This window comes from Ascaphus truei, unplaced genomic scaffold (assembly GCF_040206685.1).
Source record: "Ascaphus truei isolate aAscTru1 unplaced genomic scaffold, aAscTru1.hap1 HAP1_SCAFFOLD_1390, whole genome shotgun sequence".
Classification (NCBI taxonomy): Eukaryota; Metazoa; Chordata; class Amphibia; order Anura; family Ascaphidae; genus Ascaphus; species Ascaphus truei.
In genome coordinates, this window is record NW_027454270.1 from 5,001 (window position 1) to 18,724 (window position 13,724).

Genomic DNA, 13,724 nt, shown 5'->3' on the forward strand with positions numbered 1-13,724 from the left:
TGAATGACTTGCACACAGCTGTATACAGAGGCAGAGATGTAAGGATGAATGACTTGCACACAGCTGTATACAGAGGCAGAGATGTAAGGATGAATGACTTGCACACAGCTGTATACAGAGGCAGAGATGTAAGGATGAATGACTTGCACACAGCTGTATACAGAGGCAGAGATGTAAGGATGAATGACTTGCACACAGCTGTATACAGAGGCAGAGATGTAAGGATGAATGACTTGCACACAGCTGTATACAGAGGCGGAGATGTAAGGATGAATGACTTGCACACAGCTGTATACAGAGGCGGAGATGTAAGGATGAATGACTTGCACACAGCTGTATACAGAGGCGGAGATGTAAGGATGAATGACTTGCACACAGCTGTATACAGAGGCAGAGATGTAAGGATGAATGACTTGCACACAGCTGTATACAGAGGCAGAGATGTAAGGATGAATGACTTGCACACAGCTGTATACAGAGGCAGAGATGTAAGGATGAATGACTTGCACACAGCTGTATACAGAGGCAGAGATGTAAGGATGAATGACTTGCACACAGCTGTATACAGAGGCAGAGATGTAAGGATGAATGACTTGCACACAGCTGTATACAGAGGCGGAGAGATGTAAGGATGAATGACTTGCACACAGCTGTATACAGAGGCAGAGATGTAAGGATGAATGACTTGCACACAGCTGTATACAGAGGCAGAGATGTAAGGATGAATGACTTGCACACAGCTGTATACAGAGGCAGAGATGTAAGGATGAATGACTTGCACACAGCTGTATACAGAGGCAGAGATGTAAGGATGAATGACTTGCACACAGCTGTATACAGAGGCGGAGATGTAAGGATGAATGACTTGCACACAGCTGTATACAGAGGCAGAGATGTAAGGATGAATGACTTGCACACAGCTGTATACAGGGGCAGAGATGTAAGGATGAATGACTTGCACACAGCTGTATACAGAGGCAGAGATGTAAGGATGAATGACTTGCACACAGCTGTATACAGAGGCGGAGATGTAAGGATGAATGACTTGCACACAGCTGTATACAGAGGCAGAGATGTAAGGATGAATGACTTGCACACAGCTGTATACAGAGGCGGAGATGTAAGGATGAATGACTTGCACACAGCTGTATACAGAGGCAGAGATGTAAGGATGAATGACTTGCACACAGCTGTATACAGAGGCAGAGATGTAAGGATGAATGACTTGCACACAGCTGTATACAGAGGCAGAGATGTAAGGATGAATGACTTGCACACAGCTGTATACAGAGGCAGAGATGTAAGGATGAATGACTTGCACACAGCTGTATACAGAGGCAGAGATGTAAGGATGAATGACTTGCACACAGCTGTATACAGAGGCAGAGATGTAAGGATGAATGACTTGCACACAGCTGTATACAGAGGCAGAGATGTAAGGATGAATGACTTGCACACAGCTGTATACAGAGACAGAGATGTAAGGATGAATGACTTGCACACAGCTGTATACAGAGGCAGAGATGTAAGGATGAATGACTTGCACACAGCTGTATACAGGGGCAGAGATGTAAGGATGAATGACTTGCACACAGCTGTATACAGAGGCAGAGATGTAAGGATGAATGACTTGCACACAGCTGTATACAGAGGCAGAGATGTAAGGATGAATGACTTGCACACAGCTGTATACAGAGGCAGAGATGTAAGGATGAATGACTTGCACACAGCTGTATACAGAGGCAGAGATGTAAGGATGAATGACTTGCACACAGCTGTATACAGAGGCGGAGATGTAAGGATGAATGACTTGCACACAGCTGTATACAGAGGCAGAGATGTAAGGATGAATGACTTGCACACAGCTGTATACAGAGGCGGAGATGTAAGGATGAATGACTTGCACACAGCTGTATACAGAGGCAGAGATGTAAGGATGAATGACTTGCACACAGCTGTATACAGAGGCAGAGATGTAAGGATGAATGACTTGCACACAGCTGTATACAGAGGCAGAGATGTAAGGATGAATGACTTGCACACAGCTGTATACAGAGGCGGAGATGTAAGGATGAATGACTTGCACACAGCTGTATACAGAGGCAGAGATGTAAGGATGAATGACTTGCACACAGCTGTATACAGAGGCGGAGATGTAAGGATGAATGACTTGCACACAGCTGTATACAGAGGCAGAGATGTAAGGATGAATGACTTGCACACAGCTGTATACAGAGGCAGAGATGTAAGGATGAATGACTTGCACACAGCTGTATACAGAGGCAGAGATGTAAGGATGAATGACTTGCACACAGCTGTATACAGGGGCAGAGATGTAAGGATGAATGACTTGCACACAGCTGTATACAGGGGCAGAGATGTAAGGATGAATGACTTGCACACAGCTGTATACAGAGGCAGAGATGTAAGGATGAATGACTTGCACACAGCTGTATACAGAGGCAGAGATGTAAGGATGAATGACTTGCACACAGCTGTATACAGAGGCAGAGATGTAAGGATGAATGACTTGCACACAGCTGTATACAGAGGCAGGGATGTAAGGATGAATGACTTGCACACAGCTGTATACAGAGGCAGAGATGTAAGGATGAATGACTTGCACACAGCTGTATACAGAGGCAGGGATGTAAGGATGAATGACTTGCACACAGCTGTATACAGAGGCAGAGATGTAAGGATGAATGACTTGCACACAGCTGTATACAGAGGCAGAGATGTAAGGATGAATGACTTGCACACAGCTGTATACAGAGGCAGGGATGTAAGGATGAATGACTTGCACACAGCTGTATACAGAGGCACAGATGTAAGGATGAATGACTTGCACACAGCTGTATACAGAGGCAGAGATGTAAGGATGAATGACTTGCACACAGCTGTATACAGAGGCAGAGATGTAAGGATGAATGACTTGCACACAGCTGTATACAGAGGCGGAGAGATGTAAGGATGAATGACTTGCACACAGCTGTATACAGAGGCAGAGATGTAAGGATGAATGACTTGCACACAGCTGTATACAGAGGCAGAGATGTAAGGATGAATGACTTGCACACAGCTGTATACAGAGGCAGAGATGTAAGGATGAATGACTTGCACACAGCTGTATACAGAGGCAGAGATGTAAGGATGAATGACTTGCACACAGCTGTATACAGAGGCGGAGATGTAAGGATGAATGACTTGCACACAGCTGTATACAGAGGCAGAGATGTAAGGATGAATGACTTGCACACAGCTGTATACAGAGGCAGAGATGTAAGGATGAATGACTTGCACACAGCTGTATACAGAGGCAGAGATGTAAGGATGAATGACTTGCACACAGCTGTATACAGAGGCAGAGATGTAAGGATGAATGACTTGCACACAGCTGTATACAGAGGCGGAGATGTAAGGATGAATGACTTGCACACAGCTGTATACAGAGGCAGAGATGTAAGGATGAATGACTTGCACACAGCTGTATACAGAGGCAGAGATGTAAGGATGAATGACTTGCACACAGCTGTATACAGAGGCAGAGATGTAAGGATGAATGACTTGCACACAGCTGTATACAGAGGCAGAGATGTAAGGATGAATGACTTGCACACAGCTGTATACAGAGGCAGAGATGTAAGGATGAATGACTTGCACACAGCTGTATACAGAGGCAGAGATGTAAGGATGAATGACTTGCACACAGCTGTATACAGAGGCAGAGATGTAAGGATGAATGACTTGCACACAGCTGTATACAGAGGCAGAGATGTAAGGATGAATGACTTGCACACAGCTGTATACAGAGGCAGAGATGTAAGGATGAATGACTTGCACACAGCTGTATACAGAGGCAGAGATGTAAGGATGAATGACTTGCACACAGCTGTATACAGAGGCGGAGATGTAAGGATGAATGACTTGCACACAGCTGTATACAGAGGCAGAGATGTAAGGATGAATGACTTGCACACAGCTGTATACAGAGGCAGAGATGTAAGGATGAATGACTTGCACACAGCTGTATACAGAGGCAGAGATGTAAGGATGAATGACTTGCACACAGCTGTATACAGAGGCAGGGATGTAAGGATGAATGACTTGCACACAGCTGTATACAGAGGCGGAGATGTAAGGATGAATGACTTGCACACAGCTGTATACAGAGGCGGAGATGTAAGGATGAATGACTTGCACACAGCTGTATACAGAGGCAGAGATGTAAGGATGAATGACTTGCACACAGCTGTATACAGAGGCAGAGATGTAAGGATGAATGACTTGCACACAGCTGTATACAGAGGCAGAGATGTAAGGATGAATGACTTGCACACAGCTGTATACAGAGGCAGAGATGTAAGGATGAATGACTTGCACACAGCTGTATACAGGGCAGAGATGTAAGGATGAATGACTTGCACACAGCTGTATACAGGGGCAGAGATGTAAGGATGAATGACTTGCACACAGCTGTATACAGAGGCAGAGATGTAAGGATGAATGACTTGCACACAGCTGTATACAGAGGCAGAGATGTAAGGATGAATGACTTGCACACAGCTGTATACAGGGGCAGAGATGTAAGGATGAATGACTTGCACACAGCTGTATACAGAGGCAGAGATGTAAGGATGAATGACTTGCACACAGCTGTATACAGAGGCAGAGATGTAAGGATGAATGACTTGCACACAGCTGTATACAGAGGCAGAGATGTAAGGATGAATGACTTGCACACAGCTGTATACAGAGGCAGAGATGTAAGGATGAATGACTTGCACACAGCTGTATACAGAGGCAGAGATGTAAGGATGAATGACTTGCACACAGCTGTATACAGAGGCGGAGATGTAAGGATGAATGACTTGCACACAGCTGTATACAGAGGCAGAGATGTAAGGATGAATGACTTGCACACAGCTGTATACAGAGGCAGAGATGTAAGGATGAATGACTTGCACACAGCTGTATACAGAGGCAGAGATGTAAGGATGAATGACTTGCACACAGCTGTATACAGAGGCAGAGATGTAAGGATGAATGACTTGCACACAGCTGTATACAGAGGCAGAGATGTAAGGATGAATGACTTGCACACAGCTGTATACAGAGGCAGAGATGTAAGGATGAATGACTTGCACACAGCTGTATACAGAGGCAGAGATGTAAGGATGAATGACTTGCACACAGCTGTATACAGAGGCAGAGATGTAAGGATGAATGACTTGCACACAGCTGTATACAGAGGCAGAGATGTAAGGATGAATGACTTGCACACAGCTGTATACAGAGGCAGAGATGTAAGGATGAATGACTTGCACACAGCTGTATACAGAGGCAGAGATGTAAGGATGAATGACTTGCACACAGCTGTATACAGAGGCAGAGATGTAAGGATGAATGACTTGCACACAGCTGTATACAGAGGCAGAGATGTAAGGATGAATGACTTGCACACAGCTGTATACAGAGGCAGAGATGTAAGGATGAATGACTTGCACACAGCTGTATACAGAGGCGGAGATGTAAGGATGAATGACTTGCACACAGCTGTATACAGAGGCGGAGATGTAAGGATGAATGACTTGCACACAGCTGTATACAGAGGCAGAGATGTAAGGATGAATGACTTGCACACAGCTGTATACAGAGGCAGAGATGTAAGGATGAATGACTTGCACACAGCTGTATACAGAGGCGGAGATGTAAGGATGAATGACTTGCACACAGCTGTATACAGAGGCAGAGATGTAAGGATGAATGACTTGCACACAGCTGTATACAGAGGCAGAGATGTAAGGATGAATGACTTGCACACAGCTGTATACAGAGGCGGAGATGTAAGGATGAATGACTTGCACACAGCTGTATACAGAGGCAGAGATGTAAGGATGAATGACTTGCACACAGCTGTATACAGGGGCAGAGATGTAAGGATGAATGACTTGCACACAGCTGTATACAGAGGCAGAGATGTAAGGATGAATGACTTGCACACAGCTGTATACAGAGGCAGAGATGTAAGGATGAATGACTTGCACACAGCTGTATACAGAGGCAGAGATGTAAGGATGAATGACTTGCACACAGCTGTATACAGAGGCAGAGATGTAAGGATGAATGACTTGCACACAGCTGTATACAGAGGCGGAGATGTAAGGATGAATGACTTGCACACAGCTGTATACAGAGGCGGAGATGTAAGGATGAATGACTTGCACACAGCTGTATACAGAGGCAGAGATGTAAGGATGAATGACTTGCACACAGCTGTATACAGAGGCAGAGATGTAAGGATGAATGACTTGCACACAGCTGTATACAGAGGCGGAGATGTAAGGATGAATGACTTGCACACAGCTGTATACAGAGGCAGAGATGTAAGGATGAATGACTTGCACACAGCTGTATACAGAGGCAGAGATGTAAGGATGAATGACTTGCACACAGCTGTATACAGAGGCAGAGATGTAAGGATGAATGACTTGCACACAGCTGTATACAGAGGCAGAGATGTAAGGATGAATGACTTGCACACAGCTGTATACAGAGGCAGAGATGTAAGGATGAATGACTTGCACACAGCTGTATACAGAGGCGGAGATGTAAGGATGAATGACTTGCACACAGCTGTATACAGAGGCAGAGATGTAAGGATGAATGACTTGCACACAGCTGTATACAGAGGCGGAGAGATGTAAGGATGAATGACTTGCACACAGCTGTATACAGAGGCAGAGATGTAAGGATGAATGACTTGCACACAGCTGTATACAGAGGCAGAGATGTAAGGATGAATGACTTGCACACAGCTGTATACAGAGGCAGAGATGTAAGGATGAATGACTTGCACACAGCTGTATACAGAGGCAGAGATGTAAGGATGAATGACTTGCACACAGCTGTATACAGAGGCAGAGATGTAAGGATGAATGACTTGCACACAGCTGTATACAGAGGCGGAGATGTAAGGATGAATGACTTGCACACAGCTGTATACAGAGGCAGAGATGTAAGGATGAATGACTTGCACACAGCTGTATACAGAGGCAGAGATGTAAGGATGAATGACTTGCACACAGCTGTATACAGAGGCAGAGATGTAAGGATGAATGACTTGCACACAGCTGTATACAGAGGCAGAGATGTAAGGATGAATGACTTGCACACAGCTGTATACAGAGGCGGAGATGTAAGGATGAATGACTTGCACACAGCTGTATACAGAGGCGGAGATGTAAGGATGAATGACTTGCACACAGCTGTATACAGAGGCAGAGATGTAAGGATGAATGACTTGCACACAGCTGTATACAGAGGCAGAGATGTAAGGATGAATGACTTGCACACAGCTGTATACAGAGGCGGAGATGTAAGGATGAATGACTTGCACACAGCTGTATACAGAGGCGGAGATGTAAGGATGAATGACTTGCACACAGCTGTATACAGAGGCAGAGATGTAAGGATGAATGACTTGCACACAGCTGTATACAGAGGCAGAGATGTAAGGATGAATGACTTGCACACAGCTGTATACAGAGGCAGAGATGTAAGGATGAATGACTTGCACACAGCTGTATACAGAGGCAGAGAGGTAAGGATGAATGACTTGCACACAGCTGTATACAGAGGCAGAGATGTAAGGATGAATGACTTGCACACAGCTGTATACAGAGGCAGAGATGTAAGGATGAATGACTTGCACACAGCTGTATACAGAGGCGGAGATGTAAGGATGAATGACTTGCACACAGCTGTATACAGAGGCAGAGATGTAAGGATGAATGACTTGCACACAGCTGTATACAGAGGCAGAGATGTAAGGATGAATGACTTGCACACAGCTGTATACAGAGGCGGAGATGTAAGGATGAATGACTTGCACACAGCTGTATACAGAGGCAGAGATGTAAGGATGAATGACTTGCACACAGCTGTATACAGAGGCAGAGATGTAAGGATGAATGACTTGCACACAGCTGTATACAGAGGCGGAGATGTAAGGATGAATGACTTGCACACAGCTGTATACAGGGGCAGAGATGTAAGGATGAATGACTTGCACACAGCTGTATACAGGGGCAGAGATGTAAGGATGAATGACTTGCACACAGCTGTATACAGAGGCAGAGATGTAAGGATGAATGACTTGCACACAGCTGTATACAGAGGCAGAGATGTAAGGATGAATGACTTGCACACAGCTGTATACAGAGGCAGAGATGTAAGGATGAATGACTTGCACACAGCTGTATACAGAGGCGGAGATGTAAGGATGAATGACTTGCACACAGCTGTATACAGGGGCAGAGATGTAAGGATGAATGACTTGCACACAGCTGTATACAGGGGCAGAGATGTAAGGATGAATGACTTGCACACAGCTGTATACAGGGGCAGAGATGTAAGGATGAATGACTTGCACACAGCTGTATACAGAGGCAGAGATGTAAGGATGAATGACTTGCACACAGCTGTATACAGAGGCAGAGATGTAAGGATGAATGACTTGCACACAGCTGTATACAGGGGCAGAGATGTAAGGATGAATGACTTGCACACAGCTGTATACAGGGGCAGAGATGTAAGGATGAATGACTTGCACACAGCTGTATACATGTCACATCCGCAGCTACTCCAGTCACGGACCGCCTCGCTGACGCGTCACACGGCGTTCCTATGCGCACACGCACGGCTAGGGCAGTACACGCACGCTCAGTGAGAAGCTGCCAACACCTCCCACTGGGAGGGAACTCGGCCGCACACCCGCGTGACGTCAGCGCTCCGCGACGCGCATCGCGCACGCGCGCGGGTTGCTCGGCAACCAAGGCAATCACCAGGAAAGCATGACCTGCAGGCTGTTTCTAATTACTGCTGCTCGGACACCATTGGAGGACCGGACCACACCCTTGCAAGGTAATTGGATCCTCCCTGCATATATACCTGCTCCTGTCTGGCATTCCTTGCTGAGCATAAACTCCTGTTTATGCATTGTGCTCACCGCTGCTGTCGAGTCTTGTCTTGAACTGTTGTCTGTCCTGTTTGACCCTGCCTGTTACTTGGATTTCTACACTCTCCAGCACTTTGACCCCGGCTTCGTTACTCGACTACTCTACCTTCTATTACCCAGGACCTTGGCTACGAAACTCTACCTACCCGGACTCTCCAACCCTGGAACACGGCAAGTACCCTGACTACCCTGACCTCTCCAACCCTACGACGCGGTACGACTTGGACTACGCATTCCGGACAGGACTGCGTGGTTGTGGGTCGGTGCCTTTCTATCCCCACCTCAGCCCCGCGGTCTTCCGTCCTGTTTGTGGTGAGCGCAGCGTGACAATACAGAGGCAGAGATGTAAGGATGAATGACTTGCACACAGCTGTATACAGAGGCAGAGATGTAAGGATGAATGACTTGCACACAGCTGTATACAGAGGCAGAGATGTAAGGATGAATGACTTGCACACAGCTGTATACAGAGGCAGAGATGTAAGGATGAATGACTTGCACACAGCTGTATACAGAGGCAGAGATGTAAGGATGAATGACTTGCACACAGCTGTATACAGAGGCAGAGATGTAAGGATGAATGACTTGCACACAGCTGTATACAGAGGCAGAGATGTAAGGATGAATGACTTGCACACAGCTGTATACAGAGGCAGAGATGTAAGGATGAATGACTTGCACACAGCTGTATACAGAGGCAGAGATGTAAGGATGAATGACTTGCACACAGCTGTATACAGAGGCAGAGATGTAAGGATGAATGACTTGCACACAGCTGTATACAGAGGCAGAGATGTAAGGATGAATGACTTGCACACAGCTGTATACAGAGGCGGAGATGTAAGGATGAATGACTTGCACACAGCTGTATACAGAGGCAGAGATGTAAGGATGAATGACTTGCACACAGCTGTATACAGAGGCAGAGATGTAAGGATGAATGACTTGCACACAGCTGTATACAGAGGCGGAGATGTAAGGATGAATGACTTGCACACAGCTGTATACAGAGGCAGAGATGTAAGGATGAATGACTTGCACACAGCTGTATACAGAGGCAGAGATGTAAGGATGAATGACTTGCACACAGCTGTATACAGAGGCAGAGATGTAAGGATGAATGACTTGCACACAGCTGTATACAGAGGTGGAGATGTAAGGATGAATGACTTGCACACAGCTGTATACAGAGGTGGAGATGTAAGGATGAATGACTTGCACACAGCTGTATGCAGAGGCAGAGATGTAAGGATGAATGACTTGCACACAGCTGTATACAGAGGCAGAGATGTAAGGATGAATGACTTGCACACAGCTGTATACAGAGGCGGAGAGGTAAGGATGAATGACTTGCACACAGCTGTATACAGAGGCAGAGATGTAAGGATGAATGACTTGCACACAGCTGTATACAGAGGCGGAGAGGTAAGGATGAATGACTTGCACACAGCTGTATAGAGGCGGAGAGGTGTAAGGATGAATGACTTGCACACAGCTGTATACAGAGGCAGTTACCTGCACATAGAGCAGATTGAGCTGCACGGGATCCCGGGAATCCACGTTCTGGTCGGAGTAGAAGAATTTCCGTCTCAGTAGAAGAGTCTCGTTCTCATCCACTCCCTGCTCCCGCAGAGTGCGCCCTGGGTCCAGCCAGTTCACTGAGGGGGAGAGGGGGGGCGTGAGAGGGGGCGAGAGAGAGGGGGGGCGAGAGAGAGGGGGGGCGAGAGAGAGGGGGGGCGAGAGAGAGGGGGGGCGAGAGAGAGAGGGGGGGCGAGAGAGAGAGGGGGGGCGAGAGAGAGAGGGGGGGCGAGAGAGAGAGGGAGGGGCGAGAGAGAGGGGGGGGCAAGAAAGAGGGGGGGCGGCGAGAGAGAGGGGGGGCGAGAGAGAAAGGGGGGGCGAGAGAGAGGGGGGGCGGCGAGAGAGAGGGGGGGGCGAGAGAGAGGGGGGGCTGCGAGAGAGAGGGGGGGCGGCGAGAGAGAGGGGGGGGCGAGAGAGAAAGGGGGGCGAGAGAGAGGGGGGGCGGCGAGAGAGAGGGGGGGCGGCGAGAGAGAGGGGGGGGCGGCGAGAGAGAGGGGGGGCGGCGAGAGAGAGGGGGGCGAGAGAGAGGGGGGGGCGAGAGAGAGGGGGGGGCGAGAGAGAGGGGGGGGCGAGAGAGAGGGGGGGGCGAGAGAGAGGGGGGGGCGAGAGAGAGGGGGGGGCGAGAGAGAGGGGGGGGCGAGAGAGAAGGGGGGGCGAGAGAGAAGGGGGGGGCGAGAGAGAAGGGGGGGCGAGAGAGAAGGGGGGGCGAGAGAGAAGGGGGGCGAGAGAGAAGGGGGGGGCGAGAGAGAGAGGGGGGGCGAGAGAGAGAGGGAGGGGCGAGAGAGAGAGGGAGGGGCGAGAGAGGGGGGGGCGAGAGAGAGAGGGGGGGGCGAGAGAGAGGGGGGGCGAGAGAGGGGGGGGGCGAGAGAGGGGGGGGGGCGAGAGAGGGGGGGGGGCGAGAGAGGGGGGGGCGAGAGAGGGGGGGGGCGAGAGAGAGGGGGGGGCAAGAGAGAGGGGGGGGCGAGAGAGAGGGGGCGAGAGGGAGGGGGGGCGAAAGAGAAGGGGGGGCGAGAGAGAGGGGGGGCGAGAGAGAGGGGGGGCGAGAGATGGGGGGGCGAGAGATGGGGGGGCGAGAGAGAGGAGGGCGAGAGAGAGAGAGAAGGGGGCGAGAGAGAAAGAGGGGGGCGAGAGAGAGAGAGGGGGGCGAGAGAGAGCGCGAGAGGGGGCGCGAGATAGAGGGTGGGGCGCGAGATAGAGAGGGGGGGCGAGAGAGAGAGAGGGGGGGCGAGAGAGAGAGAGAGGGGGGGCGCCAGAGAGAGAGAGGGGGGCGAGAGAGAGAGAGAGGGGGGCGAGAGAGAGAGAGGGGGGGTGGGAGAGGGGGGGTGGGAGAGGGGGGGGCGGGAGAGGGCGGGCGGGATAGGGCGGGCGGTAGAGGGAGGGCGGGCGGTAGAGGGAGGGAGGGCGGGCGGTAGGGAGAGGGCGGGCGGTAGGGAGAGGGCGAGAGCGAGAGGGCGAGAGGGAGAGGGCGGGCGGGAGGGAGAGGGCGGGCGGGAAGATGTATAGCGGCAGCGGGTGTCAGGGAGATGTATAGTGGCAGCGGGTATCAGGGAGATGTATAGTGGCAGCGGGTGTCAGGGAGACGTATAGTGGCAGCGGGTATCAGGGAGATGTATAGTGGCAGCGGGTATCGGGGAGATGTATAGTGGCAGCGGGTATCGGGGAGATGTATAGTGGCAGCGGGTATCAGGGAGATGTATAGTGGCAGCGGGAATCAGGGAGACGTATAGTGGCAGCGGGTGTCAGGGAGACTGTAACAGGGGAGTCATCCCTGTTCAAGTATAGTGCCTCTAATCCAGCAGTGTGGTGGTTAACTGCTGGTAGTCAATTAACAAACACCACCTGCCTGATTAGATTGCTTACAAAAGCCTGTCTTGTGAGACAGGAAGGGACTCTCCTTAGCTCTGACTGAGAGCTGAACTTTGGAGACAGAGCAGTGTTCTTGAGTCTCCCAGGAGAGACTGACCAAGAGAACACATATCTCTGGAGCTGACCGGTCTTGAACTCTGCACAGCATAGCTGATTGCAAGACACCAAATAAGACTTCTAAACCTGGATGTTGATATTTTCTGTGCACGCAAGGGTGCGATTCCAGGGGAGCAGAGAAGCGTACTCTACAGCAGCTAACAGATAAGACTTTCATTATTAAGACACTGCTTATATCTGCTTATTTCATGCTATATGTTTTGGGGCTGCGAGACATGCTTGACTTAGGGAGTTGTGAATTAATTGCATGGTATTTTCACTAGAGATACTCCCAAGTGAATAGAAGCTTTGTTCCCCCCCCCCCCTGTGTTTGGATGATTTCCTGATGAAAAGCAAAAGGCACAATAAAGCCTTATTATAATTTCACCTTATAAAAGTCTCCAATTGTGTACCTCTGTGAACATCCGTCTACATATGGTGTCCGAAGTGGGATGAGAGGTGTCTTTGTAGTTAAAAAGGACCGGAGATTTTTATGTGAAATTTTTTTTGTTATGCTTTTTGCCTACAAACAGTCTGAACAACTTAAAAAAAGAACCTCATGCAGCAGAGATCAGAGTTAAAGGGAAACTTACACTGCATTGAAACTTACAAAACCACAGATGGACTCTTTGCCCCAATCCCAAGAGGAGAGAGACTGCTGAAACAGCTAAAACTTTATTTGCCTATCACAAAGTGTAATATGGTCATTGAAATAGGGGTTTTGCCTTCCAGCCATAGTCAGGGTTCAAGAAGTGAGTCAGCCCTTAAAAAGGGATAGGTGTTTGTTGTTTTCAAAAGTTTCGCTGAAGCAGTGAATACCGATGGTGACCCACGAGTGGTATTGATTTTGCAAATAAAGGTTGCCACACCGCATAGGGCTACCAGCTGTGAATGGAGTACATGCAGAAAAGTGTGAAAATTGATACAAGACTGTCCTGAAGCAGGGGAATTTTTAGCAAACAAATGCTGAGTGTAAAATTGGCCAATAGGGGAAAAAGGGATTGCTGAACTGTGTAAAAGGTTTTTCAAAACCAATTGCTGAGTGTTGAGTCACCCTGCCGGGAATGAAAGAAATAGTCCACTGCAAAGAATGTTTTTTTTCTGCAAGTAAAAAAGTCTGCCTATATGTATCTTGGGAGTAAAACAGACAACCAAAGTGTGAAGT

At 48.7% G+C, this 13,724-nt stretch overlaps 1 protein-coding gene across 1 annotated transcript in view; it reads right to left on the reverse strand.

Moving 5' to 3' along the window:
• LOC142475799 (talin-1-like) overlaps positions 1-13,724 on the reverse strand; it is a 68,968-nt gene that overhangs the window by 2,958 nt on the left and 52,286 nt on the right. The window contains exon 5 of the mRNA XM_075581533.1: positions 10,535-10,677. Coding sequence (XP_075437648.1) covers positions 10,535-10,677 — 143 coding nt within the window. The remainder of the gene's footprint in view (positions 1-10,534; positions 10,678-13,724) is intronic.